Source organism: Mobula birostris, chromosome 12, assembly GCF_030028105.1.
Source record: "Mobula birostris isolate sMobBir1 chromosome 12, sMobBir1.hap1, whole genome shotgun sequence".
Lineage (NCBI taxonomy): Eukaryota > Metazoa > Chordata > Chondrichthyes > Myliobatiformes > Myliobatidae > Mobula > Mobula birostris.
In genome coordinates this window covers 97,328,235-97,343,126 of record NC_092381.1, presented here as the reverse complement: position 1 = coordinate 97,343,126, position 14,892 = coordinate 97,328,235, and the positions used below count along the sequence as shown (strand labels likewise).

General features: G+C 44.1%; 1 protein-coding gene across 3 annotated transcripts in view; it reads left to right on the top strand.

Moving 5' to 3' along the window:
• Positions 1-14,892, top strand: part of LOC140206135 (pre-B-cell leukemia transcription factor 1-like) — a 607,496-nt gene that overhangs the window by 503,736 nt on the left and 88,868 nt on the right. For all 3 annotated transcript variants that reach the window (XM_072274346.1, XM_072274345.1, XM_072274344.1), the window contains exon 4: positions 8,033-8,223. In XM_072274346.1, the coding sequence (XP_072130447.1) occupies positions 8,033-8,223 (191 nt within the window). The remainder of the gene's footprint in view (positions 1-8,032; positions 8,224-14,892) is intronic.

Below are 14,892 nucleotides of genomic sequence, written 5' to 3'. Positions count from 1 at the left end.
AGACACTTACATGGATGTAAGGAACTGCAAAATGATGTCTCAACTCTTCAACTCAATACCTCAGTCTATGAAAGCCAGCATGCCAAATATCTTTTTCACTGACTTATGCACCTGTGTCACAACTTTCATGGAGCTATAGACTATTATTCCAAGGCCTCTCTGTAAGTCAACACTTGTAAAGTTACTGCCACTTACTTTATATATGCTATCAGAATTTACTGTATACTTCGAGTATTTCCTCACATTGATCTGAATTAAATTCCGTTTGCCACCAATCTGCCCACCTTTCCACTTGATATCTTTAACTGATGATCCTTAGACAATCTTAGAAACCAGATCATAAAGCAATACAGCACAGGACAGGCCACTCTGCCCCACAGTGTTGTGTTGACCTTTTAACATACTCTTAAGATCAATCTAACTCTTCCCACCTACATAGCCTTTCATTTTCCTGTCATCCATGTAATTATCTAAGAATCTCTTAAATGTCCCTGATATATCTGCCTCTACCAACACCTTTGGCAGTGCATTCCATGCACCCACCGCTCTCTTTGTCAAAGCAAACTTACCTCTGACATCCCCCTGTACTTTCCTCTAATCACCTAAAAATTATGTCCCTGCTATTAATCATTTTCAGCCTTGGAAAATGTCTTTGACTGTCAGACTCTGACTCAAATTCATTTATTTATCACATATACATTGAGACATTAGGTGAAATATGTCATTTGTGTAACAACCAACACAACCTAATGAAGTGCTGGGGGCAGCCACACCTTCAGACATCAGCATAGCATGCCCACAATGTTCAGCAGAACAACAGCAACAAAACCTTTTTCTCTTTCCCGTCCACCCACCTTTATGTCAACTCATCTTCTCTCTCAAATTTAATCAGTGTACACCTATTATGATGCCTGATCTCATTATAGCACCAAGTATCAAATTGAGGCTTATTCTATGATGTCACAATTTGGCTCAACCAATTAAAGATATATCAGCTCATTGAAAGATACTTGGATATCCACATTGAGAAAAGGTTGATGAGTTAGGGCTATTCCCTTTGGAGAGGAAGGTGTTAAAGATAATAAAAGGCATAGACAAGAGTGAACAGCCAGATATGTTTTCCCTAGTGCACAAATGGCCGATACGATGGGAGATAATTAAGGTGTTTGGAAGAATGTACTTGCACATGGTGTCAGAGGTAGGTTTTTTTCACACAGAGCGGTGGGTGCATGAAACGCACTGTCAGGAGTGCTGGTACAGGTGGATACATTAGGCATATTTAAGAGACTCTTAGAAAAGCACATGGATGAATGAAAAATGGAAGACTTGTAGGAGGGAAGTATTAGATTGATCTTAGAGTGGGTGAAAAGGTCAGCTCAATATTGTTGGCTGAAGGGCCTGTACTGTGTTGTATTGTCTGATGTTCTATGTTCATCCACCCATTCATACAAACATACAGTCCTCCAATCTCAAGACAGGCCGAGCCTCCAGCCTCCAATGGATTCATGGACATTGGTTTTTGACTTCTCCAGTGGACTAATAGACCTAGGGCTTCGACTGTTGGGTCTCTACTTCTGGACTTTGGATTGACCTTCGAGCTTTGATCTTCAGTATTGACCTCAAGACTCACTGATGATGAATGAGGACCCTGGATGAGGACTCCAAACTTCAGGCTTCAAACTCCAGGCTCACTGATTCGCAAACTTAGGGGTCACCAGCTCTCTTATCTCCTGACTGCATGGATCTCCAATCCCACATGATTTGTTAGAGGGTAGATGGCATTAAGTTGGAAAGAATGTAAAGGAAATTTCTGAGGATGTTGCCAGGACCTTAGTTATGGAGAGAGCTTGTGAAAGTTGGAATCTGTTTTGCAATGGTGTGTAGGAGAATGAGGAGTGATCTTATGGAGATGTATTTGAGGGGCATAAAGAGGGTATTTGTACACAGGGTTAGAAAATCACCAACTAGAGGGCATAGGTTTTTGGTCAGAGGGGAGAGATTTAGTAGGAACCTGAAGGGCAACCTTTTCACCCAGAGGGTAGTCTGGATATGGAACGAACAGCCAGGGGGAGTGGTTGAAGGAGGTACATTAGCATTTAAAAGGTAAATGGATGGGAAACGTTTTGAGGAATATGGACCAAATTAAGATAAATGGAACTAGCTTAGGTGGGGATCTTGATGTGTGTGGATCATTTAGGCCAAAGGGCATGTTTCCATGCCATATAACTCCATGTTTGTGGTGTTCTATCCCCTGGTTCCATAGGGCTGGAAGCGTACATTTTTTAGAAAGAGGGAAAGAGATAGACCATAAGCACAAGAAATGCTGGAAATTGAAAGCAACACACACAAAATGCTAGAGAAACTAAGCAGGTCAGGAAATAAACAATAAACATCTATGGAAATAAATAAACAGTTGCCGTTTTGGGCTAAGACCCTTCAGGACTGGAAAGGGAGGGGGAAGGCAACAGAACTAAAAAGGTGGTGGGGGGAGGCGGGAGTATAGCTAGAAGGAACACTTTCAGTATGCTGGATGAACTCAGCAGGTCGGGCAGCATCAGTTAGAAACGATGAGTCGACGTTTCGGGCCGGAACCCTTCGTCAAGACTGAAGAATGAAAGGTGGGGAAGGATCTAAGAATGCTTGTAGCTTCAGTTGAAAGACCAGTAATTTGAAAGACAAAGGGGTGGGGGAGGGGAAGCATTGATGTCATAGCCCTGAAAACAATGGGTAGTAGAAGAAGGAGGCGGAACCACGAGGGAGCTGGGGGAGGGGGTAGAGTGAAGTAGGGATAGAGAAATGGAGGGGGAGGGAATTAGCGGAAGTTGGAGAATTCAATGTTCATACCAAGGAGCTGGAGACTACCTAGACGGTATATGAGGTGTTGCTCCTCCAACTCATCATGGCAGTAGAGGAGGGCATGTATGGACATATCTGAATGGGAATGGGAAGCAAGGTTGAAGTGGGTGGCTACCGGGAGATCCTGTCTGTTGTGGCGGATGGAATGGAGGTGCTCAACGAAGAGGTCTTGAAATCTGTGTCAGGTTTCACCGATGTAGAGGAGGCCGCACCGGGAGCACCGGATGCAATAGATGACCCCAACAGACTCACAAGTGAAGTGTTGCCTCACCTGGAAGGACTGTTTGGGGCCCTGAATGGTTGCAAGAGATGAGGTGTAGGGACAGGTGTAGCACTTACGCTTACAGGGATAAGTGCAGGGTGGGAGATCAGTGGGGATGGACATGCGGATAAGGGAGTCGCAGAGGGACCGATCCCTGCGGAAAGCGGAGAGGGCTGGAGATGGAAAGATGTGCTTAGTGGTGGGGTTCTGTTGAAGGTGGCGGAAGTTGCGGAGGATAATGTGCTGGATCCGGAGGCTGGTGGGGTGGTAGGTAAGGACAAGGGGAACTCTGTCCCTGTTGTGGTTGCGGGAGGATGGGGTGAGGGCCGAAGTGTAGGAAATGGAGGAGATGTGGGTGAGGGCATCATTGATGACGGTAGAAGGGAAGCCACGATCCTTAAAGAAAGAGGACATTTGAGATGTCCTGGAATGGAAAGCCTCATCCTCGGAGCAGATGCGGCGGAGACGGAGGAACTGGGAATAGGGAATGGCATTTTTGCATGTGGTGGGGTGGGAAGAGGTGTAATCAAGGTAGTTATGAGAGTCAGTGGGCTTGTAGAAAATGTCAGTGGACAGTCTGTCTCCAGAGATGGGGACTGAGACATCGAGAAAGGGGAGAGAAGTGTCCGAGATAGAGCAAGTGAATTTGAGGGCTGGGTGGAAGTTTGAAGTAAAGTTGTTGAAATTGACCAGCTCAGCATGGGTGCAGGAAGCAGCACCAATGTAGTCGTCAATGTACCGAAGAAAAAGTTGGGGAGCAGTACCAGAATAGGTTTGGAGCACAGACTATTCCACATAACCAACGAAGAGGAGACTATAAACTATGTAGACCCATAGTTTCTGCCTGTTCCTGTCCCACTGAACTTGTATCTGCCTACCTGGACTCCATTTTGTCACCCATAGTTCAGTCCCTCCCCACCTACATCCAGGATACATCCCATGCCCTTCACCTCTTCAATAACTTCCAATTCCCCGGTCCCAACTGCTACATTTTTACTATGGATGTCCAATCCTTATACACCTCCATTCCCCATCAAGAAGGCCTCAAAGCCCTCCGCTACTTCCTGGATAATAGACCTCACCAGTTCCCCACCACCACTACCCTCCTCCGTTTGGTGGAACTGGTTCTCACACTTAATAACTTCTGTTTTGGCTCTTTCCACTTTCTTCAGACCAAGGGTGCAGCTATGGGAACTCGCATGGGACCCAGCTACGCCTGCCTCTTTGTTGGTTATGTGGAACAGTTTGTGCTCCGAACCTATTCTGGTACTGCTCCCCAACTTTTCCTTCGGTACATTGACGACTACATTGGTGCTGCTTCCTGCACCCATGCTGAGCTGGTCAATTTCATCGACTTTACTTCAAACTTCCACCCAGCCCTCAAATTCACTTACTCTATCTCGGACTTCTCTCCCCTTTCTCGATGTCTCGGTCTCCATTCCTGGAGACAGACTGTCCACTGACATCTTCTACAAGCCCACTGACTCTCAAAACTACCTCGACTATACCTCTTCCCACCCCACCACATGCAAAAATGCCATTCCCTATTCCCAGTTCCTCCGTCTCCGCCACATCTGCTCCGAGGATGAGGCTTTCCATTCCAGGACATCTCAAATGTCCTCTTTCTTTAAGGATCGTGGCTTCCCTTCTACCGTCATCAATGATGCCCTCACCCGCATCTCCTCCATTTTCCGCACTTCGGCCCTCACCCCATCCTCCCGCAACCACAACAGGGACAGAGTTCCCCTTGTCCTTACCTACCACCCCACCAGCCTCCGGATCCAGCACATTATCCTCCACAACTTCCGCCACCTCCAACAGAGCCCCACCACTAAGCACATCTTTCCATCTCCAGCCCTCTCCGCTTTCCGCAGGGATCGGTCCCTCTGCGACTCCCTTATCCGCATGTCCATCCCCACTGATCTCCCACCCTGCACTTATCCCTGTAAGCGTAAGTGCTACACTTGTCCCTACAACTCATCTCTTGCAACCATTCAGGGCCCCAAACAGTCCTTCCAGGTGAAACAACACTTCACTTGTGAGTTTGTTGGGGTCATCTATTGCATCCGGTGCTTGTAGACTATATAGTGTTTATAGCTAGAAGGTAATAGGTGAATTCAAATGGGTGGGAAAAGTCAAGAGCTGGAGAGGAAGGAATCTGATAGGAGAGGAGAATGGACTATAGCAGAAAGGGAAGGAGGAGGGGACCCTGGGGTGGGGGGGAGTGATAGGCAGGTGAGCAGAGGTAAGAGGCCAGAGTGGGGGATAGAAGACAAAGGGAGGGGGAGGGAAAATCTTTTTACTGGAAAGAGAATTCAATATTCATGCCATCAGATTGGCTACCCAAACTGAAAATAAGGTATTGTTCATCCACCCTGAATGTGGCCTCATCATAGCACAAGAGGAGGCCATGGACTGTCAGAAGAGGAATAGGAATTGGAATTAAAATGTTTTGCCAGTGCTTTTGGCAAATGGAGTGGAGGTGCTTGACGAAGTAGTCCCTCAATTTACAATGGGTCTCACCTGTACAGAGGTGGCCACATCGGGAGCACTGGACACAATAGACAACTCCAGCAGATTCAAGAGATAGAGGAAGTCATAATAGGGCTGACAGTCTGACATAGGATTCAAAATATATCACATGTACATCAAAACATTTGTGAAATGTGTGAGTTGTGTTATCAGCCAACATACCCAAGTGTGTGCTGGTGGCAGTCTCCACACTTGCAGGCTGGCCCCAACACAGTGCAATGCCCACAATGCTCAGCAGATCAACACAGAACACACAAGCAACAAAACAACAGTAAAACAAAGCAACACACATAAAAGTTGCTGGTGAACGCAGCAGGCCAGGCAGCATCTCTAGGAAGAGGTGCAGTTGACATTTCAGGCCGAGACCCTTCGTCAGGACTAACAAAGCCTTATTTTTCCCTCTCACTCAGATACATATATAATCCTCTCACCCCAAGACAAGCCATCTTCGTCCTCCTGCAGACTCAGATTCAGACTTGGACACACAGATATTGGGCCTTTGATTACCCCAGTGAACTCACAGAGATTCTCAGACCCAGGTCTTCCGCCAACGGGCTTCGATTTCCAGACTTCTGATTCGACCCTCAGGCCTCATTCCCTGGCAGTGACCACAGGACTCGCCGATCACCAAATGACAGGTGTCGAACTTTGGACTCACCGATGATGGAATCTTGAGCACTGGGTTCGAACTCCGATCTCACCAATTCGCAAACACAGGGAGTCATTAGACCTCTTTCCTCCTGCCTGCACAGAACTCCGTCTCCACTGACAACTCACTGACCCTGGGGTAGACACTAACCTTCACCCATGCTGGTCTATTGGCCCAACATCCAGCTGGACATCCCGGCCCAGTATAAAGATGTCCCATGTCTGCGTTGCTCTCCTTTAAACACCAAGCGGAGATTTAAGTCTCTAGCCTCTCCTCTAATTCCCTCCAAGTCCCTGTCCCTAAACCGTAATCCCTAACCTGATCTCTAATTCTCCTCTCTGTCACCTGAACCAATCTAAAAGACACAAAAATGCAACTAAACAAGACACAGAAAATGCTGGAGAAACTTAGTAGGCCAGGCAGCATCTCTGGAAAAAAATTATAGTCAATGTTTCAGGCTGAAAGGGTCTCAGCCTGAAATGTCTGCTGTACTCTTTTCCATAGATGTCTCCTGGCCTGCTGAGTTCCTCCAGCATTTTGTGTGTGTTGATTGGATTTCCAGCATCTTCAAATTTTCTTGTGTTTGTGAAAAAAAAACTAAAACCTAGCTGTGGCTTATTTTGAGGTCACCATCTTGCTAAGCACTGTGTTGAGCAATGTGCCAAACTATTGGACAAATACTGAAAGATGGCTTAAATCAGCATTTAAAAAGACAAAGTTAACCAGGAACAGTTGACCTGAATCTGTGACTGGAGCCATTTACTCCTTTTCTCTTTTGCACAGACGCTAACTGACTTGCTGAGCATGTCTAGCATTTTCTTTTCAAATGTTAGGGATATTTGTGTTTGACTATCGTGGACCAATTTTGTGAAGAGGGAGCAAGAAGGATCAATGTGGGGATAATATTTGATGTAGTATATATCTATTCTTAACATTTGCTTCATATCCAACATCATTAGGAAAGTAAAAACACATTTGCCAAGAAAATAAGTTAAATGTTTCGCTCAGTGGCAGAGTTTCTGTAAATCAGAGTAACAGTGCAACACTACTAGTAAAGATGCCACCTCACAATTACGTGACTAGGTTCACTCTTGATCTCGGATGCTGTCTGTGTGAAATCTGAACATTCTCTTGTGAAAATTTGGGTTTTCCCCGGTTGCCCTAGTTACTCCCACATCCCTAAGACATGAAATTCGGTTGGTTAAATGGCCACCGTAGATTGTCCCTAGTGTGTGGGTGAGCACAGAATCTGGGGGGAGTCAATGAGAATCTTTGAGAATTAAATGGAATGTGTAGGATTGGTGTGAGTGCAAGGGACCTGTGTCCAAGCAGTATGACTCTATAACGCGAATGTCCACTCACTACATAATATCAAAGCAACACATGCAGAATGCTGGAGGAACTCAGCAGTTCAGGCAGCATCTATGGAAAAGAATAAACAGTCAAAGTTTCAGGCTGAGACCTTCCTTCAGGACTGAAGAAATAATATCATAATATCAAACTCTCCCACAATACATGATCCCCAAAATTCAACACTACCCACAATAATCAGACCCTCCACAACAACACACTCGTGGTTTGGGTGAAAGTATCTGGTGTATGTATTCCAGTATGAAAATATTCCAATGTGGGAGCTCAGAGACAGGTAGCTAAACTGTGACCTTAACTCAAGGTAGCAGCTTGTTTAACAGAGATGCGAGCCCTCTCACACCTTGCCACCTTGTTTGCGGTAGGCCTGCAACGAGTTCACCACGCACGTCATGAACCTGCTGCGGGAGCAGAGCCGGACGCGGCCCATCTCTCCAAAGGAAATTGAGAGGATGGTCAACATCATTCACCGAAAGTTCAATTCCATCCAGATGCAGCTGAAGCAAAGCACGTGTGAGGCAGTGATGATCCTTCGCTCGCGGTTCCTGGATGCACGGTAGGTGCATTTAGTGTATGTCACCCTATTGTGGTCCAAGAGAAAATAGGGCAGCTCTCTTCACCTTTGTACCACCACATCGCTTATTGTCCATTGTCTTGGTTTTCAGGTTGAGTACAGATAGCGACCATGTTGGAATAAGAATGAAAAGTTGAGAGAAGTGATGTTGGAGAGGAGTACAGTATTTAAATGGTTTATTGTCCTATGCACAAGTAGAGTGAGGTACAGGCACGATAAAACAAATTGCTTGCAGCATTGTCACAGTAACGTAGATTAAGACAACTTGCAGAATATGTCTGAGATTCAGCCCAGCATGGTGGTGTTATCTGCAGACTTGTAAATACATTGAGAACAGAACCTGGTCAAAAAGGTCATGAGTATATAAGGAATACAGTAAGTTGCAGCATTGAGGGATACTGATGATGATAATTGTGGCGGAGGTGTTGTTGCCTATTTACTGTTTGCAGTCTGTTGGTCAGGAAGACAAAGATCAGATTCAGATTTATTATCGCTGGCATATGTCATGGAATTTGTTGTTTTGTGGCAGCAGTATAGTGCCAGATGTAAAAATTACCTTAAGTTACAATAAGAAATACATCTCTTGCTGCCTCAGGAAAGCACCCAACATAATCAAAGTTCCCACCCACTCTGGACATACTCTCTTTTCCTCTCCCACAATCAGGAAGAGGATACAAATACATGAAAGCATGTACAACCAGGCTCAAATACAGCTTCTGTCTCACTGTTATAAGACAATAGAATGGACCTTTTGTACATTAAGATGGGCTCTTTACTTCACAATCTACCTCATTGTGGCCTTGCACTTTGCCTGCATTACACTTTCTCTGTAACTGTGACACTATATTCTGCATTCTGTTATTCTTTTGTACTACCTCAATGTACTGATATGAATAAATAATCTGTATGAATGGCATGTAAGACAGTTTTTCACTGTATCTTGGTACATGTGACATTAATAAACCAATTTACCAGTCTGTCACCTTCGGCGTTATCCTCACTGAGAGCATTTGCCCAGGAGCTTCCCACAGACCATTGACACTGGAATGGCAACTTCTCCACAAGCTTTCAATTTTTATTTTGAAAATGGAGGCAGTGAGGCTATTAGTGTCCGATCTCCTTTACTTATTCACCCACCTTGCCTCAAAGATACCTGAATTCTATGTATTCATCAGCGAATATTCCATCTATTTGCCTCACTTACTGAGTTGAGCTTACTGAAGAAACTGTTCAACTCTGGGACATACAAGCCTAGTCCTGCAACAACTACAGTTATTTTATAAGGCACTTTTGACATAATGTTATGAAACAAGATTTGGCAGAAGAGTTATAAATAGATGGCCAAAAGAGAGACCGACATTGGAGTTAGTCCAAATGAGATTTGCTGGGCTAATTACTGGGCTGAGATGAGAGGGTTATGCTATCAAATGTGACTAAAGAATTCGAATCAGATTTATTATTAATTACATATGTTGTGAGATTTGTTGTTTTGTGGCAGCAGTACAGCTCAATATATAAAAAAACTTAAAGTTACAAAAAGTAATAATTAAATAAATTGTGCAAAAAGAAAACTTAAGAGTAAGGTAGTGTTGATGGGTTCATGAACCATTCAGAAATCTGATGGCGGAGAGGGAGAAACTGCTCTTAAAATGTTGAGTGTGTGCATTCAGACTCCTGTACCATTCTTCCTCACTGACGGTAGTAAAGAGAAGAGGGCATGTCCTGGATGGTGACAGACACTGCCTTCTTGAGACACCACTTTCTGAAGGTGTCCCTGATGGAGGGGAGGCTAGTGCTCATGATGGATCTGGCTTAGTCTAAAAACACTCTGCAGCTTTTTTGATCCTGTGCATCCATACCAGACAGTGATACACCAGTCAGAATGTTCTCTAGGGTACAGCTACAGAAATTTGCCAGTGTCTTTGGTGACAAACCAAATTTCCTCAAGTTCCTAATGAAATATAGTCACTGTGTGCCTTCTTTATGATTGCATCGGTATGATATTCCCAGGATAGATCCCCTGAGATGTTGATGCCCAGGAATTTGAAACAGCTTACCCTTTCCACAGCTGACCCCTTGATTAGGACTGATGTGTGTTCTCCAACCTTCCCCTTCCTGAGGTCCACAATAAATTCCTTGATCTTATTGAGTGTAAGATTAATGTTGCAACACCACTCAACCAGCTAATCCATCTCACTCCTGTATGCCTCCTCGTCACCATCTGAGATTCTGCCAACAACAAATATGTCATTGGCAAATTTACGGTCACCTTAGCTGTGTCTAGCCACACTGTGTTGAGTGTAGCGAGAGTGGAGCAGTGGGCAAAGCATGCATCCTTTAGGTGCGTCTGTCTTAATTGTTAGCAAGCAAGAGTAGTTACTTCCATTTCACACTGACTGTAATTTCCTGATGAAGAAGTCAAGGATCCAGTTGCAGATGGAGGTACAGAGGCCAAAGTTTTGAAATTTGTAGATTAATAATGAAGGAACGGTGGTGTTGAACACTGAGCTGTAATCAATAAAGAGCAGCCTAATTGCTGCTCTGATTGCTATTATCCTTGTGGTTCAAGGCCAAGTAGAAAGCCCAAGATTGCCAGGACTTTCAATGAGACTGAAAACAATTAGATTCAGAGAGTTAGAGGGTATAGAAGATGTTCGCAAGAATGATCTCAAGATTGAAAAGCCTAACCTATGAGAGGTGTTTGATGTTTTTGGGTTTGCATTTGATGGAGTTCAGAAAGATGAGGAGAGATCTGATTGAAGTCTCTCATTGAGGAAGATACTTTATACTTTATTGTTGCCAAACAATTGGTACTGGAACATACAATCATCACAGTGATATTTGATTCTGCGCTACACGCTCCCTGGATTACAAATATTAAAATATTGAAGATATTAAAAATAGTTAACATTAGTAAATATTAACAATTTTAATTATAAATCATAAATAGAAAATAGAAAACTGGGAAGTAAGGTAGTGCAAAAAAAAACGAGAGGCAGGTCCGGATATTTGGAGGGTACGGCCCAGATCTGGGTCAGTATCCGTTCAGCAGTCTTATCACAGTTGGAAAGAAGCTGTTCCCAAATCTGACCGTACGAGTCTTCAGGCTCCTGAACCTTCTCCCAAAGGGAAGAGGGACGAAAAGTCTGTTGGCTGGGTGGGTCGTGTCCTTGATTATCCTGGCAGCACTGCTCCGACAGCGTGCGGTATAAAGTGAGGAGAGATCTCATTGAATGCCTTGATACTGTGGACATTTCCATTAGTAGGAGAGTCTAGGATCTGTGGGAACAGCCTCAGAGTGAAAGGACATCCTATCAGTACTGAGAGGAGGAAGAATTTCTTCTACTAGAGGATGATGAACCTTTGGAATTTGTTGCCACGGACAGCTGTAGAGGCCAAGTCATTTAAGACATAGCCTTTTGTTTGGTAAAGAGATTGATAGTTACTGGGAGAAGGTGGTGGAATGAGTTAAAAATTTCAGCCACAATTGAATGCCAGGGCAGACTCGATGGCCAAATTCTGCTTCTACATCTTATGGTCCTAACAGTATTTTTTAAGATGGTGAACTTATTGAGACAAATGAGATCCTGTGGGGCTTGCATGCAATGTAGATATGAGATGTCTCAGCTCATGGCTAAGTCTCAAATCAAGGATGTTGTTAGTAGATTAGAGCATGATTGTTTGTAAATGAAGTATAACATCAGTTTATGTAGATATAATTGAAGCCTAATCCTGCTGCTGTTCTCTGGTGCTCTGTGAGCTTGGTCTGTGAAGTAGATTTTAAATTGTGATATAACAGATGAAAGGGAGGGACAGGAACAAGGCGTTAAGGAGGAAATTTCAGGGCTCAGAGTGCCAAAGGTCTAGTAACAATGGCGAACAGCAGAACAGCCAGAGCTGAAGGGCTGGAGGAGACTGCAGAAACCAGAAGCATGAGAGCCAGCAGAGATTTGAAAACAAGTTCAAACCTGAGACTTTGCCAGACTGAACTTTGTAGGTCAGTGATAGATGAATGTGTGACTGAGATTTTGTATTCACTCAGCAGAGGTTTAGATGTTAGAATTATTCCCCGGATATTTTTTTTCTATGACTGCAGTGCTGTTATTTCAGGGGTCAGAATGACAGCACTGGGCTGACCAAGGCACTTTTTTTCAAGCTGCAACCAGTATGTACATTTTCAGTCATCCTGTTACAGGAAAGGCATCATGAAGCTGGAAAGAATAAAGAGAAGATTTGAGGATACTGTCAGGACTTGAAGGCATGAGTTATAGAGAGAGGTTGGACAGGTTAGGACTTCATTCCTTGAATGTAGGAAAGGGCATAGGTTTAAGCTGACAGAGGAAAGATTTAAAAGGGATCCGTGCAGCAACTTTTCCACACAGAGTTTCATGGCTAGTGAGGAAGGTGCAAGACAGGTGTATTCCAAAAAAGAAGAAATTTTCGAATGGAAAAAGGATGCAACCATGGTTGACAAGAGAAGTCAAAGCCAAAGTTAAAGCAAAGGAGAAGGCATACAAGGAAGCAAAAATTAGTGGGAAGACAGAGGATTGGGAAGTTTTTAAAAGATTACAAAAGGAAACTAAGAAGGTCATTAAGAGGGAAAAGATTAACTATGAAAGGAAGCTAGCAAATAATATCAAAGAGGATACTAAAAGCTTTTTCAAGTATATAAAGAGTAAAAGACAGGTGAGAGTAGATATAGGACCAATAGAAAATGATGCTGGAGAAATTGTAATGGGAGATAAGGAGATGGCGGAGGAACTGAACGAGTATTTTGCATCAGTCTTCACTGAGGAAGACATCAGCAGTATACCGGACACTCAAGGGTGGCAGGGAAGAGAAGTGTGCGCAGTCACAGTTACGACAGAGAAAGTATTCAGGAAGCTGAATAGTCTAAAGGTAGATAAATCTCCTGGATCAGATGGAATGCACCCTCGTGTTCTGAAGGAAGTAGCTGTGGAGATTGCGGAGGCATTAGCGATGATCTTTCAAAAGTCGATAGATTCTGGCATGGTTCCGAAGGACTGGAAGATTGCAAATGTCACTCCGCTATTTAAGAAGAGGGCCAGGAAGCAAAAAGGAAATTATAGACCTGTTAGCTTGACATCAGTGGTTGGGAAGTTGTTGGAGTCAATTGTCAAGGATGAGGTTACAGAGTACCTGGAGGCATATGACAAGATAGGCAGAACTCAGCATGGATTCCTTAAAGGAAAATCCTGCCTGACAAACCTGTTACAATTTTTTGAGGAAATTACAAGTAGGTTAGACAAGGGAGATGTAGTGGATGTTGTATATTTGGATTTTCAGAAGGCCTTTGACAAGGTGCTACACATGAGACTACTTAACAAGATAAGAGCCCATGGAATTACAGGAAAGTTACATACGTGGATAGAGCGTTGGCTGATTGGCAGGAAACAGAGAGTGGGAATAAAGGGATCCTATTCTGGTTGGCTGCCGGTTACCAGTGGTGTTCCACAGGGATCAGTGTTGGGGCCGCTGCTTTTTACATTGTACATCAACGATTTGGATTATGGAATAGATGGCTTTGTGGCTAAGTTTGCTAATGATACGAAGGTAGGTGGAGGGGCCGGTAGTGCTGAGGAAACGGAGAGTCTGCAGAGAGACTTGGATAGATTGGAAGAATGGGCAAAGAAGTGGCAAATGAAATACAATGTTGGAAAGTGTATGGTTATGCACTTTGGCAGAAGAAATAAATGGGCAGACTATTATTTAAATGGGGAAAGAATTCAAAGTTCTGAGATGCAACGGGACTTGGGAGTCCTTGTACAGGATACCCTTAAGGTTAACCTGCAGGTTGAGTCGGTGGTGAAGAAGGCGAATGCTATGTTGGCATTCATTTCTAGAAGAATAGAGTATAGGAGCAGGGATATGATGTTGAGGCTCTATAAGTTGCCGGTGAGACCTCACTTGGAGTACTGTGAGTAATGTTTTAGTCTCCTTATTTAAGTAAGAATGTGCTGACGTTGGAGAGGGTACAGAGAAGATTCACTAGAATGATTCCGGGAATGAGAGGGTTAACATATGAGGAACGTTTGTCCGCTCTTGGACCGTATTCCTTGGAGTTTAGAAGAATGAGGGGAGATCTCATAGAAACATTTCGCATGTTGAAAGGCATGGACAAAATGGATGTGGCAAAGTTGTTTCCAATGATGGGGGAGTCTAGTACGAGAGGGCATGACTTAAGGATTGAAGGGCGCCCATTCAGAACAGAGATGCGAAGAAATTTTTTTAGTCAGAGGGTGGTGAATCTATGGAATTTGTTGCCACGGGCAGCAGTGGAGGCCAAGTCATTGGGTGTATTTAAGGCAGAGATTGATAGGTATCTGAGTAGGCAGGGCATCAAAGGTTACGGTGAGAAGGCGGGAGAGTGGGACTAAATGGGAGAATGGATCAGATCATGATAAAATGGTGGAGCAGACTCGATGGGCCGAATGGCCGACTTCTGCTCCTTTGTCTTATGGTCTTATGGTCTTATGGTCTATGAAACAAGCTGCCTGAGGAAGTGGTTGAGGTGGGTACAATAATTTAAGAGACATTTGAACAGGTACATTGATAGGAAGGCTTAGAGCAGGGGTTCCCAACCTGTGGTGAGCCAACTTCTTGGTTAATGCTAGGGGTCCATCGCATAAT